The 23,806-nt window shown below is 50.3% G+C and overlaps 1 protein-coding gene across 4 annotated transcripts in view; it reads left to right on the top strand.

Moving 5' to 3' along the window:
• raraa (retinoic acid receptor, alpha a) overlaps positions 1-23,251 on the top strand; it is an 80,262-nt gene extending 57,011 nt beyond the window's left edge. For 2 of the 4 annotated variants that reach the window (XM_030340741.1, XM_030340739.1), the window contains exons 2-8: positions 2,726-2,874; positions 9,967-10,108; positions 16,997-17,172; positions 18,004-18,180; positions 18,657-18,861; positions 20,168-20,326; positions 20,456-23,251. In XM_030340741.1, coding sequence (XP_030196601.1) covers positions 2,726-2,874; positions 9,967-10,108; positions 16,997-17,172; positions 18,004-18,180; positions 18,657-18,861; positions 20,168-20,326; positions 20,456-20,652 — 1,205 coding nt within the window. In that variant the 3' untranslated portion in view covers positions 20,653-23,251. The remainder of the gene's footprint in view (positions 1-2,725; positions 2,875-9,966; positions 10,109-16,996; positions 17,173-18,003; positions 18,181-18,656; positions 18,862-20,167; positions 20,327-20,455) is intronic. The other 2 variants (XM_030340743.1, XM_030340740.1) reach the window with 1 other exon arrangement.
• The last annotated feature ends 555 nt before the right edge of the window (positions 23,252-23,806 follow it).

The raw sequence follows: 23,806 nt of genomic DNA, 5'->3' as shown, positions 1-23,806 counted from the left end.
GTAAGACCTTCGCCGTAGCACATCACAGGAAGGCATAGGAAGAGTTCACAACGAAGGGGCTGTTCTTATGCGCAAACGGGGAAAGACGGAACTCGTCAGCGCGAGGAATATTCCGATTTGTTGCTTCTCTTTTGGTTTGTCTCGTCATTGGTTTTGACGTCAGCGCGGTGGTCGACCCAGACACATCCAGAGCGCGCGTCGGGGTACAGAAGACGGCTGTCTAGGATAACAACCGCAGCATTCTCCTCTTTGTAAGCCAGTGTTCCTCTTGTCACACCTCCGTCTCTTGGGAAAGGGGAGGGTGGTCGCTTGAGCTGTGCTGCTCATTGGCTGTGGTCGACGGCAGCCCAGCGCAGCGTTCTTAGAAGCTCACTCTCCTCCTCCTCTTATTCCCTCCTCCCTCGTCCCAGACTGCAGTGGCCTGTCACACTCCTTTCCTCTCCCTGATGAACTAATCTCGGATGGCATTTCAGGATTGCGCAATCTCTCTCTCTCCTTCTCTCGCTCTCGCTCTCGCACTCGCTCTCGCTCTCGCTCTCGCTCTCTCTCTCGCTGTATGAGCCCATTTTGTAAGCCTACCTTTGCACCTAGGTTAGGAGTTTATAACGGTATATGTCGAAAGATTCACCTTGAGGTGTATGTGTGTGTTCCCCTGCAGATGACTTTCAATATGTTCGTCACGCCATCGTCCTGTCGCTCCCAAACCTTTCCCATCAACCGTCAATTTGACCACACACACAGCGAGTACACACACACACTCTCACAGACGTGCGCGTGAATGCATGCACAAAAACACGCGTACACATTGGTCGCGGTTGTATTGGTTGTGTCATTTTGAATAATTTAGATTCCCTCCATTAGGGTCTGACCTTTGCTTTCTATGCAATTATTCCTACAAGTTGTTTGCTTTTACATATAAACATGTCATTATCTCTCTTCAGATTAACTGTTCCTAGCAGAGATTAAAAGCACCAAGGAAATGAACACACTACCACCAATGCAAGTTCCCTGCAGCAAACCACACACACACACACACACACACACACACACACACACACACACACACACACACACACACACACACACACACACACCACACCCTGTCCCCAGAAGCCTTACTTTAATTCCTTATGTTGTTCTCATAGCAGAGCATAAGCTAGCTAAAGCTGTTGCTATTGCTAGCTTCAGCCATGCGAGACATGAATGGCAGATGTCCTGTTGTTTACATCGGCGCATTGGCTGGTACTTAGCCAGGACACAGACATCGATATGACGGCTGTACCAGACGTCATGTTGTGTTGTGACAGCTAGCCTAAAACAGGCTAGGTTAACTTTTGGAACAAGTAGCTCGTTCCAACAGTACGTCGTAGTGATGGCTAGCTTTTAGCTCAGCGAGTTACGATTTGAGTTGGCGGCGCAAAGTCAGTTGGCGGAGTGCGTCGCCCCTAGCTTGATGTTCCTTTTAGCAGGCGCTGCGCTGGCGGATAAGGGAAGCAGCTTGGATTATTGTGGTTGTTCCCTAAATGTAATCTTTCCCTGTACCATCTGCCGCACGTGGATTGGAACGGGTTTTAAGATGCACACACACAGTATGGAGGGAGGCAGAAATGCCTCGTCTGTCTGAGAGGGAGGGAACGTGTCCTCATGTCAACTTATCCAATGTTTGCTGTCAGGGTGTGTGTGTGTGTGTGTGTGTGTGTTGGGTGAGCCCAGCGTCAGTCCAGGGAGTGTAACTTGGTGCGTGTTCACAATTTGAGGCCTGTGTGCACGTGTTAGGCTGATAGGTGGGGCATATTTAAACAGACAAACGCACACACACACACACACGTAGAGTGCCTGAAGGGTAACATCATCCTTATCAGAGATAGCCTGTACAAACACACCTTATTGGTCGATGAGCGTATACAAAAGTTGAATTCCCGTTCACACACGCGAGCCAAATGCAAACGACACACACTCAACTTGGCGGTTATTACCAGTCAACAAGCAAAAGTATTGTGCTTTCACGATGGTCAAACATTTAAATGTGATTACCTAATGATTTTTACTAACACCTGTGCAGTAACGCAAAGCTCCAGCAGCGCGTGCACACACACACACACACACACACACACACACACACACACACACACACACACACACACACACACACACACACACACACACACACACACACACACACACTCCCTGATGTTGAGGAACTCCCCCCCCCCCACTAGCTATACAGGACATACATCTTTGATCTGGCTCCTATACGCTGATACACGAAAACGTTTATGTATATGTACGTGTGCACGCAGGCACACACACAAACTCAAACCCCCCAGCAGTATATAAAAATTCTCAGCACTAGTTACTTGTCTCTGGGGAGCCTTTTTTCTGTCCCTTTTGTAAGCGCAGGGCAAGAGAGTGCATTTTATCTCTTCAGGTCGATCTGTGAGACTGCCTGTTCAAGTAGTCTTTCCCTTCCATGCGAGATGTCCTCTCGAGTGGGGTGCACATCACAAAAAATCCGTTCCTCAGAAACAACCTCTTTCAAGCTCCTTCGCCAGGGCCTTTCGTCCAAAGCAAGAGACGCCGGGAGCACGCTCCTTAACGATCGCTGCGTGTGCTGCTCATCACCGTCATTGATCAATCAATCGATTGATCTCCTCTCAAGAGGAATGTCACCCACAGAGCCCCCCGATTAACCCTCCTCTCCTCTCCTCCTCCTCTCCCTCCACAGCGATAGAGACCCAGAGCACCAGCTCGGAGGAGATCGTGCCCAGCCCCCCGTCGCCGCCGCCGCCGCCCCGCGTCTACAAGCCCTGCTTCGTGTGCCAGGACAAGTCGTCGGGGTACCACTACGGGGTCAGCGCCTGTGAGGGCTGCAAGGTGAGGGCCTGCAGACGGCGCACGTACGCAGAGCTTCAGCCAGGGGGATGGTCTCGCCCATCAGACATCAGAGGAATATCTGAGGGCTTAAGAGGAGTAAAGTCTACTGATTAGTATCCAAGCTGTGCTGATTAGTATTTGAAGTCTCCAATCTGGGTGGACGTGGCGTTTGACTGTCCCGGCTTCATATTTGTTTTGACCGACCATGTCACAGGAGGTAGGGATCTGTTGGCGTGTACTAGGTGTCTAAAGGTGTCACATAACACGTAGGCTGGCCACTGTAGGCATACTTATTAAAATCCCCTCTTCTTCTATTGTGATGTTATTATAAAACGTAGACCGTTCAATAGATTAGACTTTCCGTCCTAATCCTTATTAGGATGGGGTTATTTCACTGAAAATTCATATACACAATTTATACACTGTACATACAGTTATACAAATAAATACCAGTCAAATAACAGTCAAATAATATGTCGAAATATATTTAAAAATATATTTTATCAACATCTGTAGAGGTTTTAGACGTACGCCTCTCTCGCTTACCGTAGAACCAAGAGAATTGAGAAACCGTTTCAAATGAAACAGTGTCCATATGTGAGTCTCTAACCTGGGAACATCCCAGTTCAACTCCTACCCCATCCACCTGCTGTTCCGCTACCGAACCACACTGCTTCAGCAGTCAGGGCCCCCTGGTATGAGTAGGACACAGGGACCGGAGTGCCCTCATAACTTGTTGTGTCGTCCGCTTCCGAATTGAAAACCTCTTTATCCGTCCGTTGTTCGGCTGAGCTGGTAAGTCGATGCTGCCTGTGGTTCGGTAACCTAGATATAGATTGGACAACCTTTGGCAGCGCTTCACACAATAGGCGCTCACCCCCCACCACCTCACCCTCCACCTCCACCTCCAAAGCCTCAATCTGCAGTCGTAACAGGGGGGGGGGGTTATCCAACGTCTTACATAGCGCTCCTTGATACCGCATCATGTTCTCCCGCACGGTCAACACATGTAGGGGCGTTGTGTGCGTTTGATTGTTACACTCTTTAGTTTTTCAGGGTTTTAGATTGCTCTGCAGCAGTCCCCGGTGGGATCTGTAGTTCTTTTTTACCCTGTGAGGGACCTATATATTCTCTGTAATCTCTGCTCCGGGGCTCCTACTGCCCACACTATCAGGGGACTGCTGTGCATGTAATGTAACCTTCAGGCCGTGTGTGTGTGTGTGTGTCTTTGTGTCTGCCTGTGCGTTTGTGTGTGTCTGCCTCCCTGTGTGTGTGTCTGCCTGTGTGTGTCTGCCTCCCTGTGTGTCTGCCTGTGTGTGCGTGCGTGTGTGTGTTTGTGTCTGCCGGTGTGCGCGTGTGTGTGTGCGTGGCCAGACAACAGTCCTGTGTGTTGTGTAAGCACTTCTCCCGTGGTAAGGGAGCCAGTAGCCGAGGGGCCGTGGGGGGGGGGGGTGGGTATGTAACCCGGGTCGAGGGGATGAGAAGGACGCCGACTGTTGCCGGCGGTGACAGGTGGTTGCTCAGTCGTTACCTGGCCCCGCCCCCTTCCTGGTCAACACCTGGCCTTCAGAGACTGATGGGCGGGCGGGGGGGGGGGGGGGGGGGGGGGGGGGGGGGGGAAGAGAGAGAGAGAGAGAGAGAGAGAGAGAGAGAGAGAGAGAGAGAGAGAGAGAGAGAGAGAGAGAGAGAGAGAGAGAGAGAGAGAGAGAGAGAGAGAGAGAGAGAGAGAGAGAGAGAGAGGCGCTATCTCCACCACACAGAGCAGCATATACAGATTGAACATAATAATTCTGAAAATCTGCTGTGAGCACTGGGTATTTCTACAATGCCTATCCGGTACATCATCCCATCTGGCCACTTATTGCCGTTCCCTGACGGCATGATTGAATCGACTATTAAAAGAGGAGAAATAGGAACAGACCAACACTTAAGTGTACGTGTGTCTGTGTGTGTGTCTCTGTTTGTGCCTGTAAGGTGCATGCATTTGTCTGTCTGTGCGCGCCCACGTGTGTGTTTTGCTCTGCTGGGCGCTTGTCTGTGTATGTGTGTGTGTGTGTGTGTGTGTGTTTTTGTGTGTGTGTGTTGGTCAGGGTGTTTGGTGATTGGTGTGAAGAGGCCTGTTAGCCGGAGTAGAGGTGTGTGTGTGTGTGTGTGTGTGTGTGTGTGTGTGTGTGTGGGACTGTACGGTGATTAATGGCCGTCTCATATTGTTGGTTGTATCACGGCGCTGCAGTATTCACACCAACACACCACTCTAATTGCTTTCTAAACAGGCCGTTGTTTTCCTACCAACCAGCCGGGTGTTGATGGAAGGAAATACCAGACGAGGGTAGATCTCTCTCTCTCCCTCTCCTTCTCCTCTTTCTCGCTCTCATTTTCTCTCTCTCTCCTATCTCCGCTTTCGCTTTCCCTCTTTCTCTTTCTATCTCCTCTTTCTCTCTATTCTTTCTCTTTATTTCTCTCTCTCTCTCTCTCTCTCTCTCTCTCTCTCTCTCTCTCTCTCTCTCTCTCTCTCTCTCTCTCTCTCCATCCCCCCCTCTCTCTCTCCCCCTCCCCCCCTCTCTCTCTCCCCTTCCCTCCCATCTGTCGGTGTCCATGTCTCAAAAGGCCTCCGTGGCGTTCCTCTTGTCCCGATGCAGGACCGACCCAACTCATTTCTCCTCTTCGTGTTCTAACCCAGGCGAGTGTCAGCCGGCCTGCCATCCGCGCCCCAGCAACAGATCACAAGCCCCACCCTCTTTTCTTTTTTTTTGTGCGCCCACGCTGAGATCAGGGGGGGGTAAAAACGCACGACGCAGAGAAATCCAGGGCGCGTTCCTCCCCGCGTCTCTCGACTTCTGAGGGAGACGCCGAGGCGTGGAGCCCGTTAATTATTCAGCGCCACGGGCGCGGCGGATGTATATATACACGCTGCGCGCTCTCAGCGGATACCGACCGGGGTAACGTGGAGGTGAGCTGCCATGCAGCGCCGTCACAAACTACAAAGCCCACGCCGGAGGCGGGAAACAGGGTTGGTGGTGGGTGTGGTGTGTGGGGGAGGGGGGGGGGGGGGGCGGTGTATTATCTGGTTGGCAACTTCTTGGTCGTCTTCGTTTTTTTTGCTCTTGTTTTCCTCCCTGAAACCACCTTCCACGCAATTTTGTACAAACTCAGCCTTCCCCCCCCTGCAGTTATTAGCGGTTTCCCCCCGTAAAATGTGCATGTCTACCTTCTTTGTGATAGTGTTTTAGTCCCGGGGACACAGCAGGGGGTCCGGTGGAAGGGGGCAGGGGGGGGAGACCACAGAGAGAAGCCGTTGTACTGGTAACAAGGACATATAGATAAACAAAAGCCCCCAAAAAACAACCCCCTACAGCTTGTAGTGCGTGTGTGTGTGTGTGTGTGTGTGTGTGTGTGTGTGTGTGTGTGTGTGTACTGGACTTCAGTGGCGCGTGGGCCTCAGCCAGCGCTGACGGAGCTGGAGAGCGGGAGAGGGGAGGGAGGGAGAGAGAGGATTGAGGAGGAGAATAAAAGTGAGAGGGAACAGAAAGAGGGAGAGAGAGAGAGCAGAGAATGCCGGGACGTTGGCAGCAGCGTTTTGCACACAGCAGAATATGGTATCTCTCACACACGCACACTCACACAGTTGGAGGCTGGGAAAGTGGCCTTAATCTGGAAGGCGTGTGTGAAAGTCTGATGTGAGAGGATTCCCTATGAACTTGCCGACCTCTGGACTACAGTCAAACATGCCCACAAAGACCCCCATAAATATGAAGGAGCACGACAACTAGACGATATTAATGATCATCTCGTTCTAGTGTTTCTAGCTTTAAACAATCAAAACCCTTATCAAACAATTGGACCAAAATCCATTGAAAAAGGCTTGCGTAAGGAATTACGCAAGACCCATTAAAACATCCAAGATCTATTACATTACACGGACCACACTATGAAACAATATCCAACTCGACCTTGATCGATCGGCCAATACTTCACACTGCTCCAGAATACACGCATGGCAGTAATACCCGACACCTACTCAAACCAACTGCCCATAAAAACAGGTTGGGAATTCATCTGCACATGGTACATGTAACCACACACACACACACACACACACACACACACACACACACACACACACACACACACACACACACACACACACACACACACACACACACACACACACACACACACACACACACACACACACACACGGCAGGGTGGCTGCCAGCCGGGCTGAGGACTCTTGTCGCTGGGCGGATTAAGGGCTGATACAAAAAGAGGCTTTATGCCTGTAGGAAGCGATGACTCCTAATCTGAGAGAGAGAGAGAAAGCGACAGGGAGAGAGGGAGAGAGACGGACACTGACAACAATAGGCCGGCCCACCAGCCTCGAAGGCAGCCAATCTGAAGGTGGCATGCATCAGCACCTGCAACGGTTCTGGTCTTAGGGGGATGGTGGTGGGGGTCAACCCTCCGGTGACCTTAGGGGTCAGGGTTAGGGCACCAACGGATCAAAGGCATAATGGATAGACGCGCACGCATTCGCACACACACACACACACACACCACAGACGCACGCACACCAGCGTTTGTTAGCGAGCGGCTGCAGCGATCGACTTCCCGTCCCTCCGCTCTGCGCTGCTACTGCTTCCCTGTTTGCGTCATGCTAATCCGTTCGGGGAGGGAGGGACTGCTAAGCCCCATTTGCCTACAGAAAAGCATTCTTCTATTGGAGATTGCAGAAGAAAAAAATAAATGCAACACAGGATCACTCTCACTGTGCTGCTCCGCCAACAGCAGTGGTTTTGTACGCTTGAAACGCACAACGCCACTTGAAACGCACAACAACGCCACTTTGAAACGCACAACAGCCACTGCTGTGTGTTTCTGCCGGTCGGGGGCGTCGCTGGGTTAAGTACACTGCTTAGGCCTATTGCTGTGATCGGGATTGACTCACTGTATCTCTAACCAGCAGCTGGGACCTGAGCCACTGAAGCTATATCAAAACTAATGCCCCCCTCATGGACTCACGTTTGGCCTGTTGGTGTCGACTCTGTACTCTCAGCACACGCCGGCAATGGAGGAGTCGTCCTCTCGGAGGGGTTGGATGAGAATCTGAACAGGGCGTGAACTGGGCTTTTGGTGGCTGGTCGTTATACAGATCTGCCGGCTTTGCATTCGCCGCCCCGTTTCTGTTTAAAAGCTTAGCATCGGGGGGTCATGGGACGAGGCTAATGCCAATCAATGATGGCTAGATTAGACACACACGGGACCACCCCCGGACAGGCCCGCGCACCTCTGGGGGGAGGGAGGGAGGGAGGGAGGGAGGGAGAGAGAGAGAGAGAGGGAGGGAGGGAGGGGGAGAGAGAGAGAGAGAGAGAGAGAGAGAGAGAGAGAGAGAGAGAGAGAGAGAGAGAGAGAGAGAGAGAGAGAGAGAGAGAGAGAGAGAGAGAGAGAGAGAGAGAGAGAGAGAGAGAGAGAGAGAGAGAGAGAGAGAGAGAGAGAGAGAGAGAGAGAGAGAGAGAGAGAGAGAGAGAGAGAGAGAGAGAGAGAGAGAGAGAGAGAGCGAGCGCGCGCGCAGTGGGTGGATACGAGGGCGGTGGGGGCTATATCCTGGGCAAAGTGATGAGCTTCAGCGCCGGAACAGATGGTCCAACCGGTCCTTCTCGTGAAATGTGTCCTTCATGGGTCGCTGGCGTCCTCCTCCTACCCCGTCATGCTGCCATCGAGCTGCAAACACAAGGACGGGATCCTCTCTGGTCCCCGTGTGTGTGTGTGTGTGTGTGTGTGTGTGTGTGTGTGTTCTGGAAGAGAGGTATCCTGAAGAAGGGGAAGAACATGTGTTATTATTGTGGGTTCAGTTGCTCAACGTTGGTTTGATTTAAAAAAAGGCTCTGTGTTGATTGATTCATCCAAACACACACACATCTGTGCCTTTTGTTTATGTTGGATCATACTGTTTAAGGAGATATTTATTTGCACACATAAAATTGACATTCACCTAACATTATTCCAGTGAAAAAGCTGATTCAGGGCTATTTGTTTAACTTGAATTTGGTTGAAAATCTGTTTTTGGTTGAAAATGCAGTAGTTCTTTCCAAGGCTGACCTGTCTGTCCCTGAAACCATGATTCTGAGGTTTATGTACTTTACCAGTAATGATTCATGGCCAAACGCATGTTGTGTTTTGGATGGAGAAGTTCATATTTGTTTTAATGCCTTTCAAGCCTTTATGAGGTCCTCTCCTGGCGACAGACGTCAACATGTGTTGTTGTTGTGGATTTGTCCCCCTCCTCCCCAGTGCCTCCCCCATTGGTCATTTCCTTTCTGACTTCATCCAATCAAGAAAATGATTCAGAGGTCAAAGGGCGGCGTGGGGGGCGGGAATAAAGAGACGGTTCCTCTGTTGTTTTTTAAGATAGCCGTGCCTCTCATATCCCTCAATAATTCTGCGTGCCTTTTCTGGACTCGTTCGTGTTTTTCTAACTTTAATAAATCACTTTAAATTAATTTCAATGTATAAATCATGGCGGGTTTACCATTATTCTTACCAAAAACCATTATACCTGACGGCACCCAATCAAGCACAATGGGACTTCTCTTGAAGGACAGCGAGTGGGTTGGTAGGGGGTTGATAGGTGGGGGGGGGTAGACACAAAAGGCAGGGCCAGACATAAGGGTATTTTGCAGATATTGATTCTCGGGGCCTCCAGAGATGGAGGACTTGACCTTTCAACCTTGACCTTCTCCATCTCCGAAACAGTTAGCCACGGGTCCTGTCAGGCCGTGTCCTACCCAGTGGGGGACTTCATCAGCTGGGAGACGGCAAACGGGACAGAGGAATATTTGTCCTCTTGCATATTATGTCCTGGTTTAAACCCTCGAAGGGCTTACGTGTTTGGTATTGCATTGCCTTTAATGGTGACAACATATGGCTGTGGAAACCAGGGCTTTTATCAGACTTTTACAGACTTACTGACTCAATTTTTGTCTATTTTCTCTCTACCCCTTCCTTTCCTTTCCTCTATGATCTGTCTCCCTGTCAATCTCTCTGTCTCTCTGTCTCTCTGTATCTCTCTCTCCGTCTCTCTGTGTGTTACCTCAGGGCTTCTTTCGGAGAAGTATCCAGAAGAACATGGTGTACACCTGCCATCGGGAGAAGAACTGCATCATCAACAAGGTCACCCGCAACCGCTGCCAGTACTGCCGGCTGCAGAAGTGCCTGGAAGTGGGCATGTCCAAGGAGTGTGAGTACTTTAAGGTGTTATTCGACTACGTTACCCATAATCCAACTGCTACTCATTCATAGTACTGGACGTTGGCTTAACAAAGGAGTGTAAGAAGTTTGAGGTCCCATTCAGCTAGGCTAACCATGATCCAACTGCTGACCATTCTGATTACTGGAAGTGGGCTTATGTAAGGAGTGTGAGTACTAAGGTGTTATTCAACTACGTTACCCTTAATCCAACTGCTGATCATTCTGACCACTGGAAATTTGGCTTGTGTAAGGAGTGCAAGTACATTAGGGTGTTATTCAACTATATTACCCATAATCCCACCGCTTAACATTCAGACTGCAGGAAGCGGCCATAGCCAAGGAGTGTATGTAGTTTGAGGTCTCATTCAACGGCATGACCCATAACTCTACGGCTATGCTTTCAGACCACTGGTAGTGGGCATGTCAAATGATCCTAGGCTAAACTAAACGACGTCACCCATGATTCATAACTACTCCAAGTCAAACCTTTGCAGTATTCGGGACAGAGCCTTCTCCGGGGCAGCTCCCAGGCTCTGGAACTCCCCCCCCCCCCCCAAGACTTCAGGAGACTCAAGACCCATCTTTCCTCTACTGCCTTCTCTTAGCCCCCCCGCCCATCCACCCCTGTGTCTGTTGCTGGTCTGAATACCACCGCCCCTCAGTGTAAAGCAACTTTGAGTCCTAGAAAAGCAATGCATCCCATTTATTATTATTATATCTCATTTTAACAACACTTTGGTTCGGTGCAATGCTGGGAATTAGATTTTTACCACTCAATGCAGCTCTCTAACCGCCCCCGAACACAGCCTGGCTGTTAACAAGAAATCCCAAACTGGAGATAAATTTACTCTGTTTTCATCCGCTATGCGTTCACAATCTATTCCGTACCCGCTCATTATTCTTAATATATCCCATTTGTCTTTTATAAGCAAAACAGAGAATCAGAGACTTTAGTGTGGGTGTGTGCGTGTGTGCGTGTGTGCGTGTCACAGCCATGGTCTGAGTGTCACAGGTTTTGGCAGGACTCTGCGATGATTCTGTTCTCACCTGGCGAGAGTGAAAAAGCAAGCAGAGAGGCCCGTGTGTGAACACTCACACACTCTCACACTTTACTCACACTCACACACTCGCTGTCAGACTTGATAAACTAATTGGGGAAGGTGACGGCACATTTTTACAGCGGCAACGGTGGGCGTGCGAGCAGCTTAATGATGCTATTCTCGCTCACCCAGACGGCAGCACAGGCATTGCCAACACTCATTTGCTGCCTACACAAATGCAAACGCACTCCGTTTCTCATCGCCACTATACACAATACAGTTCTGTTCTGTTACCCTAAAGTAGCATTCATTTTCACAATTTTTTTTGGGCTTGTATATTTTGTCGGTTGCATTATTATTATTATTGTTATTATGATGGGTGTGAACCAAAAAACACCCATTTCAAATATTAGCCCATATGTGGAGGTCAGCCTGCTGAAATCATTGAAAAATGTGAAACTGGAAAAGGAATAGCCCACCAAAACAGTCTGGCAGTTCCCTGCGTAGCCCCCCAGCCCCCACCCCCCATCTCCCCAGCCACTGCTCATGTGACACGCTCCCTCACACACACACACCTGTTTAAACACACCTGCCCCCCCCTCTCCCCGGCCACCCGCCCTCTGTCATCCCCCGCGCTACTTACCTGCTCTTTATGGGACGGAGAGAGCAGGACAAGCCCCCCTCACCCCCTCACCCACTCACCCGGCCTCACCCCCTCGCCACTACTGTGGCCTACGGTAAAGGAAGTTATCCTCTGAGCTCCTTACCTCTGAATAGGGCCATTAATCATGGTTAGAAAGATCACACACACACACACACACACACACACACACACACACACACACACACACACACACACACACACACACACACACACACACACACACACACACACACACACACACACACACACTCACCCTGTAGACTCACACACACGCTGCACACAGTACACTGCAGCTGGTCTAGGATAGAGCCAGAGAGCCCTCTGGTGGTCAAACAGGAGCATGACAGGAGATATCTCCGTGTTTATGTGGTGGTGGGCAGGAGAAATGTGATAACTGGCAGTGAAGTGTCCTAATTTAGACATCTTCAACCAGACAGGGTAGGAAGGGGGCGGGGCTATTAAGATGGTGGTGCTGGTGGTTGTGGGGGTGGGGAGGAGCTGTTGCCGGGGAGACGGTGCAGACTGTGGAGCAGCGAGCTGTCTGGCGTTGGCCGCTGATGACTTTGGCCACTGAGCGCCTTCTCTTTAGCTCTAGGGGTGAAACAGAGGAGGATTGGGTGGGTAGGGGGTGGGTCTGTGTGGGTGGGGGGGGGGGGGGGGGGGGGACCATCTGCGGCCAGCAGGGAGTAGCTGACATAGTCCCTTGCGGTTTTACACACAGGCGCGCATGCGAGCACACACGCACACACACACACACACACACACACACACACACACACACACACACACACACACACACACACACACACACACACACACACACACACACACGACACAATATACACACACACACGACACAATATACACACGACAAAAACTCTATGTGCATAGCCACAAAACCGACACAAGCAGACCTAATACGCACACACACACTCTCTCCCAGTCACACTCACAATCACACACGCACACACACACAATATAGTGGCTGAAGGTCGCCCTACACTCCGCCCCCGACGGACTCTGGGCTGACCTTGGGTCTGCAGGGCCGCTGACAGCAGCACACTCCGGTGGCAGGTGGCACCGGGCCCCCAGACAGTGACCAGGAACCTGTGTGTGTGTGTGTGTGTGTGTGTGTGTGTGTGTGTGTGTGTGTGTGTGTGTGTGTGTGTGTGTGTGTGTGTGTGTGTGTGTGTGTGTGTGTGTGTGTGTGTGTGTGTGTGCGCGTGCGTGTTAATGGTGTGTGTCTATGAATGAAGGGTTGCTGGCCCATCAGGAGAAAGGTTGAGGTCCGTCGGGAGAGAGAGAGAGAGAGAGAGTGAGAGAGGGAACGGGGGGAGGGAGAAAGTTAGGGGGGAGGAAGATGGGGAGGGGAAGAAAGAGAAACGGAGAGAGAGCGGGGGAGGGAGAGAGACAAAGCAGGGTAAGAGAGATAGCGAGCGCCGAGGAGAAAAAAAAATGAGGCTCGCTGCAGGACTGATAGCTAGCGGGGGGGGGAGAGGGAAGGAGAGAGAGAGAGAGAGGGAGAGAGAGAGGGAGAGAGAGAGAGAGAGAGAGAGAGGGAGAGAGGGAGAGAGAGAGAGAGAGAGAGGGAGAGAGAGGGAGAGGGAGAGAGAGGGAGAGAGAGAGAGAGAGAGAGAGAGAGAGAGGAGAGAGAGAGAGAGAGAGAGAGAGAGAGAGAGAGAGAGAGAGGGAGAGAGAGGGAGAGGGAGAGAGAGAGAGAGAGAGAGAGAGAGAGAGAGAGAGAGAGAGAGAGAGAGAGAGAGAGAGAGAGGGAGAGAGAGGGAGGGAGAGGGAGAGAGAGGGAGAGGGAGAGAGAGAGAGAGAGAGAGAGAGAGAGAGAGGGAGGGAGGGAGGGAGGGAGGGAGGGAGGGAGGGAGGGAGGGAGGGAGGGAGGGAGAGAGGGAGGAAAGTTTCATCACTGAACGGCAGGAGCAGGGGAACATTGACATTTTTATCTTCCCATTGAATTTAATCTGTGTGATGGACGAGCTGCCACTACTTTAATTTTCGTTTCTCAAATTATCCCTGTCTATCCCCCCCCCTCTCCCTCACCCACCCACCCCCACACACTCACACCCCCCCCCCCCCCCCCCCCCCCCAAACACACACACACACACTCCTCTCGTGTCTTTTGACGCCAACACACGTCAACGCTGACACTAAGAGCGTCTCCGCGGTAACCGTGTGTCAGAACGCTCACGGTAATGAGGCACGGGGATGATGGACGCGATGGCGGCGGCGTGCGCGTAACGTAGCTCGCCATGCCGCCAACACAAAAAAAAACCTCCCCCCAACCCCAACCGCCCGCCCTGTTAAATACTTCCGGAACGTTACGGTCTCACCTTCACGTTTTGCATAATGCGTCGATTTTAGGCGGGAAAATGGATGTGGCACTTGACACGTGCACGGATAACTTAACACACACACACACACACACACACACGCACACGCACACAGATACAAACACACATACGTACATACACATCCACAATATACACAAACACATACAGACACACACACACACACACACACACACACACACACACACACACACACACACACACACACACACACACACACACACACACACACACACACACACACACACACACTCCCCTAAATACACGTCGCACACCTACACACACATACACATCGGCCAAGCATCAGCGAGTGCATTCGTAAGGCTGGGCCCCCCCCCCGGCCCCCACCTCCCCCCCGTTCCTGGTTATTGCATGTGGCAATTCGGCGTGACAGAGCACCAGTCGGCCCTAATAGTTCTTTAATGACTTCATTAAATTGTGTTGTGCGGCTGATGATTGTGCCGCCAATTTGTCAGCCGCCTGCCGCTCTCAGGGTGTCCCGTACCGGGTTCTGGAGGGGGCCGGCAAGGCGTGGGGGGGGGGGGGGGGAGGAGTTAATTGGACGTGGCCAGTGGTGCCCCCAACCCCACCCCAGCCCCCTCTCCTCTACCTAACGCCAGACCTCCACCCTGGCATTTGCTCAGTAAAAACAAGGGTCTCTGAAGACCTGAAGACCAGTGCTACTGCTAACCCCCCCCCCCCACACACACACACACACTCACACACACACGCCTACCTTTGCTCCCCCCGACCCTAGGTCTCTAGAGGGGTACCCATGGCTGGAGCGGTCTGTTCCTGTACTCTTTCCCCTATCGGCCTGTTCAGCCTCAGAAGATCCTCAGAATCTGGGGGAGAGCTGGTGGTGTGTGTGTGTGTGTGTGTGTGTGTGGGGGGGGGATTAATGAAGACACCAGTGCCGGTAGCGTGGTTAGGAGACACTTAAGGCAGCAGATGTTCGGCCATAGTGGAGCACAATGTGTGAACGATTGTGTCTGGGCCTCTCTAGAATATAATTCCACCCCTGAATGTTTCACTCCTGATATAGTCATCGATGGCTGCCTGAGTGTTAAAAATAGTAAAAACCGCACAGTTTGGTCGGGCCAAAATTCCAACCCCACTCCACCCACCTCCAACCCACCCACCCCTCCACTGCCCGGGCTCTCCCAGGCTGCGATGCCTTTCCGTGGGGCTGACAGATGAGCCGTGCAGCCCTGGGCTGCAGCAGCAGCAGCAGCGGGGGCATCTCTCCCTCCCCGCCTGGCCAGGGGCCAGGTACCCAGCTCCACAACACTGGTCTCCAGCCAGCCGCTGCCCTCCTTCTCCCCTAATAGCCCGGGTTAGGATTACCCGGCCGGCCAATCAGGTCCCAGATCAGTCGTGCCGGGGACACTCGCTGCACTCGGAGAGAGAGAGAGGGAGAGAGATGAGGGTACACAAATTGCAAAGGAGGAGAACAGAGGAACAGAAGTGATGGCACAGCCAACATTAAAACCATTAACCCCAAAGAGAGAGAGAGAGATAAGAAAGGCAGCGGATGAGGCGGGGAAGATAGGGGAGAAGTAAATCGAGGAGTGGAAAAGGAGTAAGTGATGGAGAGAAAGCTGTAGGGTGTGTTTGCCGCTCTATAGGCTCCTGAACCGGGCCCCTTTAAAAGCATTAGCAGCAGGATATTTGTCATATTATGTTATTAGATTAGCCGGGACCCCTAATGAAAGCTGTGGCAATTTGTCAGCTTTATGGATGGTTCCATCCCGCGTTTCTATTTATCACCCAGCCCCCTATCACCCTCCCAAGCCCACGAGCAAACACACACACACACACATACGCACGCACACACACACACACACACAACCACACACACGAGGGAGAGCGAGAGCACACACAGGCGCGCTAACACAATCCCATCTGAGTTCCACACCCCAGGCTGAGCTAGTTGTGGGCTGGGGCAGGAGGTGGGTGCGTGGGTGGGTGGTGTTGGTGTTCGGTGGGCTAGGGTGGGGGTCTAGATGGAGCCTGTAATGGGATTCCAATGCTAAACACGCTGCCTGCTGGGGTTTTTGTCATTTGGGGTGGGGACGGTGGGGGGTGAGCACACTATTCACCGCCAGATCGCCCAGAGGGGAGCACCGGCGCCTGGCTTTCATATTATTTCAACCCCCCCTTCTCCTCCTCCTCTTCCTCCTCCCCATCTTCTACCAAAGTGATGAAGTCCCGCTAAAGCCATTTATCTTGCAGCACGGGATAAGGAGCAGGATGGGTTGTGTTTTCTGCACCTCAGCTACAGAGTCTCTCTCTCTCTCTCTCTCTCTCTCTCTCTCTCTCTCTCTCTCTCTCTCTCTCTCTCTCTCTCTCTCTCTCTCTCTCTCTCTCTCTCTCTCTCTCTCTCTCTGAATGTCTCTCTCTCTCTCTCTCTGAATGTCTCTCTCTCTCTCTCTCTGAATGTCTCTCTCTCTCTCTCTCTCTGAATGTCTCTCTACCTAATCGCTCCCCTGCTGCCACCCACCTCAGTGCTTTTAGCTTGTCATGTTTTACATCTTGGCCCCTCCTCTGCTTATCATTTCTACCATATCCAGCTTCGAGAGAGCCTCCTCTCCGGGTTATGAAGCCTCATGGTCATATGCTGGATCCATATTCAGATAGATCTGATGCATTTGGAGGGGGAAACGAACAGATGCGATGTATGAATCCAAAGATGTGTGCCTCGTTGACGAGCAAAGACGGCCCTAGCCCCCGCCCAGACCTACTCATGAATGGAAAAAGATAGTGTTTGGAAATGAGTCCTAACATTTCCGGTGGCTGTCTCTCGTTCTCTGTCTGTCCCTCTGCAGCGGTGAGGAACGACCGGAACAAGAAGAAGAAGGACGAGAAGAAGCCCGAGTGCGTCGAGAGCTACGTGCTGAGCGCCGACACGGAGCAGATGATCGACAGAGTCCGCAAGGCCCACCAGGAGACCTTCCCCTCGCTCTGCCAACTCGGCAAATACACCACGGTAGGCAGTGTGTGTGTGTGTGTGTGTGTGTGTGTGTGTGTGTGTGTGTGTGTGTGTGAGATACCGCAAGGGACTATGTCAGCACACTTGCACATACCTTTCATTTGCAGATGGATGTTGGTTTGTTCCCAGCTAGAGCCAGCCCCTAATTGTCTTTATTAGCTCATTATTTCACCAAAATGTCAACGTTGTTTGGAGCATATTAGAGACACTGTAGAGTCTTAGCCAGCGACCTATCAGACGAAAAGACCTAGTAGCCGCTGGTCCGATGAGGCATGTGGCATTCTCTGAACCGTCGTTCTTTTGAATCCGTTTCTGACCTGTCCATGAAAGGTCATGTGTCATCATTTGTTATATAGGTGTACATATATATATACTGTATAACCCTAAGACAAACAACAGTTTGTATTTCCTTGTAAAGGTGACTAAAAATCTTGTTTCCTCGCTCTCTCATCCTCCTTCTTCTCCTCCACCTCCTCCTCCGGACTCCTCCTCCACCTCCGGTCTCCTCCTCCACCTCCTGACTCCTCCTCCACCTCCTCCTCCTCCTCCTCCAACTCCTGACTCCTCCTCCCCCTCATGTCTCCTCCACCTCCTCATGTCTTCTCCTCCTCCACCTCCTGTCTCCTCCTCCTCCTCCCTCTCCTCCCTCTCCTCCTCCTCCTTCTCCTCCTCCTCCTCCTCCTCCTCCACCTCCTGTCTCTTCCTCCTCTTCCTCCTCCACCTCCTGTCTCTTCCTCCTCTTCCTCCTCCACCTCCTGTCTCTTTCTCCTCCTCCCTCTCCTCCTCCTCCTCCTCCTCCTCCTCCTCCCTCTCCTTCTCCTCCTGCAGAGCAACAGCTCGGAGCGCCGTGTCTCTCTGGACGTGGACCTGTGGGACAAGTTCAGCGAGCTGTCCACCAAGTGCATCATCAAGACGGTGGAGTTCGCCAAGCAGCTGCCGGGCTTCACCACGCTCACCATCGCCGACCAGATCACCCTTCTCAAGGCCGCCTGCCTCGACATCCTGGTGAGAACACGTCTGCTGCTAAACACACAGCGGCGTTTGTCCCCTATGAGATGCTTTAGTGCAGTTTTTTAGTGGGATACAGATATGAGTATTCATGAAGGAGCAGATGTGAAATGTTATAGCTTGTGTTGAAGCCGACATGGGCCTCTACCGCCCCCTGCTGGTGTTATGTGGAAGCTGGCAAAAGACCCCGTACGCAATTCACTGCCATTGCAGTCGAACTTGAAGGCTCTGAAACGTCTTAAGCTGGTGTTTCATGTTAAATATATGAAATATTCTGTCACAAAGAGCAAACTGGCCAAGGAAGCTTTTTGAAGAGTGAATTTCAATTTGATCATATTACCGGCATCACCCATCATCAAAAACGACAAACAGTCCGTCTCAACAGCGTGTTCCTCTCCCATACGTGGCCACCCTGCTGGATTTCTTTGTGTAACCAATAGTTACCCCCCCCCCCCTTTCCGTTCTGGGTTTAGATTCTGCGGATCTGCACGCGCTACACACCCGAGCAGGACACCATGACCTTCTCGGACGGCCTGACGCTCAACCGGACGCAGATGCACAACGCCGGCTTCGGCCCGCTCACCGACCTAGTGTTCTCCTTCGCCAACCAGCTGCTCCCCCTGGAGATGGACGACGCTGAGACGGGGCTCCTCAGCGCCATCTGTCTGCTGTGTGGAGGTACTGAAACACAAAAGCAAACCCAAAGCACTGCAAGATATATACCTGGACTGCAATGGTGTGTGTTTGCTGATCAATCCCTGCAGTAGTGTGTTGTGTTGTGTTGGTGTTACTACTTACTTACTAGTTGCTAGTACTACCTTTTCACATGCAAGGATTTGTTTCTAAATCTCCACGAGTACTTGTGAATGCATTTTATGGGCTTTTTAGGTTTGGGGAAAATGTCAGCGATTAGTTTCCACCAATGTTTACATATCGTCAGTCAGTTTAACTTGTAATGTATACAGTCTAGGTTAGGTCAGATAAACCTGTTATATATAGTCTGTGTTCGGTTTGTTTAACCTGTATTCTATACAGTCTATGTACATTACATACACATCAAAGCTCCACTAGCCATGCAGTTCTTTGCTGCATGCACTTTTGAGCGGTTATAATCCATTGGGAACGTTTTGTAACGTGGCATGTATCCAGTTTAATTGTGTTTTAATTAGGCTATTGTTCAGTGAAGAGGAGGGTCTCATGGGCAGACATACACCGCTAGACACACAGGACTCAAAGCCGTGATCGCTTATTTTAGTCTTAGCTCTAGCTATCTAATTCTGATCCTGAATACATTCTGAAGGTTCTTTTGATAGAGACGCCTAGCGGCAGAAGGGAAATATAATAACTTTAGTGAGCTTGTAGGAGGTAGGTTACACATCATGATAACATTTCAGTTGTACTCTAAACGATCTGGCCCTGCTGTTGATTACAAAACACTTAGTGGTGTGTATTTCATATCCATGGGGCGTTGTATCTGTGATGCGGTTTCATACAAAGCTATTTTTATCACAAGGAGGTACCTTTTATCAAGCCAGCGTACAGCTACCCTTGTCTCCACCTGTTCAAAGTGCAGAGTGGAAACGTTAATGGACAGCCTTGTTATTAATGGTGGTGGGAGGTGAGCTTTTTTGCTATGATCATAAAATGATCTAAATAGATGGCCATGTCTAGCAAACACATTGAGCACCACCCAGTGGCTTAAACAAGACATTACAATGGGGTGTAAGGAGTTGATCAAAGAGTTGAAGAGAAGAATAAATGTACTTTATAAAACCCAGACAACTAATTCCGGCATCACCGCCACACTACAGGAAAGTAATTATACAATGAATTACAAATTAATCACAAAAAATGTATGAAAAACAAAAAGTACATCAATGTATGAAAGACGTCTACCGTTATTGACAGTTGAGTTAAGGTAAAACATTGATTGATTGATCGTCTTCACGACCTGCTCTAAACGTTGTGGTTCTTCCTCCTGTAGACCGCCAGGACTTGGAGCAGGCGGACAAGGTGGATGTCCTGCAGGAGCCGCTGCTCGAGGCCCTGAAGATCTACGTGAGGAGGAGGAGACCCCACAAACCGCACATGTTCCCCAAGATGTTGATGAAGATCACCGACCTGAGAAGCATCAGCGCCAAAGGTCAGAGGTCCCACAGGACTCCGTGTGGTGGATCCACACCCTCTCACACCCACTGTCATAATGCTCAAGTGGTTTTTGTAATGGGGTGTTGTGTAAAAAAAAACCAACAGCTTTTCCTTCCCTTCACAGGAGCCGAGCGGGTCATCACCCTCAAGATGGAGATCCCCGGCTCCATGCCCCCCCTCATCCAGGAGATGTTGGAGAACTCGGAGGGTCTGGAGAGCGGGGCCACGGGGGCCCGGTCCAGCGGGGCCCCCCCTGGCAGCTGCAGTCCCAGCCTGTCGCCCAGCTCAGCCCAAAGCAGTCCGGCCACCCAGTCCCCGTAGCGTAGCAGAACCACCACCACCACAGCCACCACCACCACCACGCGCTGCCCTCTCTCCGCCCGGCCCTCTCCCCCCGGGCCACCGGCCCCGCGCTGGCCCTCTCCTCCCTGGAGGAGGCTGCATGACGGAGCGGAGAGGCAGGGGCCCGGCTGGGGGAACCGGAGGCTGGCTTGTTGGGTGGAGGGGGGAAGGCGGAGCGGGCCTCTCTCTAGCTCCAGCCCTGCCCCTGGAACCAGGATGTGGGTGGGAAGGGGGAGGGCCTTGTTGGAGCGTGGGAGGCGGATAGACTTCTAAGGGACAATACTGTAAACACTGCTCCACCTCCTCCTCCTCCGTCTCATCATCCTCCTGCCTTCACCCTCGCCTCCTCCACCTCCTCCCCTTTGCTCCATCCTCTGAAAGACAGATGGGTCCAGCCGGGACGGTGGGCCAGTGCATCAGTGTGTTGGTCTGAAATAGGGGGGCGATGCCAGTAAAGACCTCACAAGACCACCCGACACCTTCTTGTTGTCGGTCTTGTCCTACTTCAAGGTGAACTATGGGGCTGGATCTTGGCCATGATGCACCTCCAGCTCTCCCAATTACCCCGCCCCTATCCCCCTCCACCCTAGCACCACCACCCCGCCCCCTCCCCTCTAAAAACAAAGACAAAAAGAAAAAGAAACTCTTGGGTCTTTTATTCCTTTTCCAACTTCAAAACAAAACCTATTTCGTACAAAAGTTATATAAATATATATAGAAAAATACTTAATGAACTATGGCGACTGACTTGTCCACTATGGAATGACAGGATGAGTAGCAGGAGAGAACATTGTGGTTTATTTTGGAGATTTTAAACTGTTGTTATTCCTAAACTGTTTTAATATTTTCCTACCCATCGGGCGTGTTGACCGAGGCTCTTCGATTTCGTTACATACGAGGAAGGTGTTTGAAGTGAATGAAAAAAGTTTAAGATGTTGAAATGGCTGTCCAATCCACATACAAACATGCATGTACACACACACAAACACACAGACAAAGACACAGGCACACACACAGACGCACCAACAAACAAACATAGGCAGACACACTTTATTATGCACAGGAAATGTGTCCATTAATATCACATACTATTCCAGGTTGGGTTGGTTTTTCTATTGATCTTAATTTTGTTTTGCGCTGCAAAGAGAATGGAGAAAGCAATGATTGTATTAACTTGGTTGTATCACACGGTCACCTGTCCTTTCAAGAAATCAATTTAATGAAGATCCTTTATTAAGGTGTATTTTAAGTAGCCTATGAGTTTGTGTATATAAGCTGTATTCATTTCTTTAAAACTATGAAGAGTTTAGCTTTCACCTGATTTACGAAAAAAAAAAGAAATACATTTTATGTATTTTTGTCCATAGGTTTGTGATTCAAGAAAAGACTTATCGAGCACATTTTACTGAAGGAAATGCATCCGTGTTTTTTGTCCTACTAGAAACCGGGCAGGCCGAGTTTTGCAAATTTCAGCAACTGCCTCATCTTATTTTATATCCCCCACCACCACCACCACCACCCTCACACTGCGAACAAGACCCCACCTTTTTAAATATAGTTTTTGAAGGAGCTCTCCAATCAGGGAATAGCTTATTTTTTTGCCGTGCAACTGACAGGAGATGGTTCAACCCATTGGCCAGCAGACGGGGGGGTAACTCAACGCAAAAGCAGCATACTCCCCCCAAGACGGTTGTGCCGTGAAGGATTGGGACTCGCACACACTTTGGCAGAAACACATTGTGTGTGTGTGATCGTGTGTGTGTCTGGGGGAGGGGGCCTGAACATGGGACTTCTGACTGAAAATTAACATGTGCCCGTTGACCTTTTTGAATCTAACGGGACCTCACTCTGGTGATTCTCTTCTCACGCCAAAACGCCTTCACTTCACCAACCATCTCGTTGAGACCGTCGTACCTGTACACCACTACACCCACACACACATCTGCGCACAAACATACACACACGCGCACAAACATACACACACGCACCAATGTCTCAGGAAGGAATCATTAATTTGTGTGCTTGGCCTGTTCTTTGTAAATGTTATCCAGTGCTACACTCCTTGCCCTCCCATGACACACACACACACACACACACACACACACACACACACACACACACACACACACACACACACACACACACACACACACACACACACACACACACACACACACACACACACACACACACACACCTCTGCTACTGAGCCCCTGAATTCGTTGATCACTCACTTTATGTTTGGCCTGGTTGCCCAGGACTATCTTTTTTTTTTCTTTTTTCAGAGACAAGCATTTTGTTTCCGACATAGGATGCCAGTGTGGAATCTGTTTGACTCGTTTCTGTGTATGTTCATTACTGTCAAAGCTGCTTTCTTCAATCAGGACTTCAACCACGTCCAGAACAGCACAGCCTCGCTCGCCGCCGCCGCCGCTTATCTGAAATGGCAACAAAATGCACCCTCAGTTTTTGAAAATTATGGAATATGTTGCGATTTTGTGTCATGCTTAACAGGTGACTTTGAAAAGAAAAGAGAAAAAACAAACAAAAAAAACATAAAATCGACATTTAATAACAATTGTTTGTGTGGTGTGTTTTCTTAATCTTTGCTGCTTTCTATCACTTATACTACCACTTAACATATAGTTTTATGCACCTTATCAATATACTTTGTCAGTGGGTAATGACTGCATACATGGAGAAAAACCCGTGACAGGTGTCATAAACTAGGCTTTTCTATTTTTCTAGTTGTATGCAATAGAGCCAGAATCATGGCTATAGAAAAAACGAATTTTAAATGAAAAAAGTTCGAGAATACTAGAATATTGATCAAGATACTCGTAGTTTACCCAATACTGTAATTGTTTAGATCAGTTGTATGGTCAGATTACAATGCATTACCTTGATTAAAACAATTTATATACACTATCTTATTAAATGAGAAAATAACCATCTCGGCTGGGGGAGATAACTCGACGTAGGTATGGTCAGATAAAAAACAAGTTAATCTTAGTTTATAAATTCACACGGTTAACGTATTTATGAAACCGATGCGAACTGACTACAAACGCTACACGAGTACACGCGTAGTAGAAAACGAACCGGTTCTACTTTTGGACGCGTCATAAGAATA

The sequence above is a fragment of the Gadus morhua genome, chromosome 18 (genome assembly GCF_902167405.1).
Source record: "Gadus morhua chromosome 18, gadMor3.0, whole genome shotgun sequence".
In the NCBI taxonomy this organism is placed as follows: domain Eukaryota; kingdom Metazoa; phylum Chordata; class Actinopteri; order Gadiformes; family Gadidae; genus Gadus; species Gadus morhua.
The sequence above is the reverse complement of the archived record's forward strand: the minus strand, read 5'-3'. Positions and strand labels throughout refer to the sequence as shown.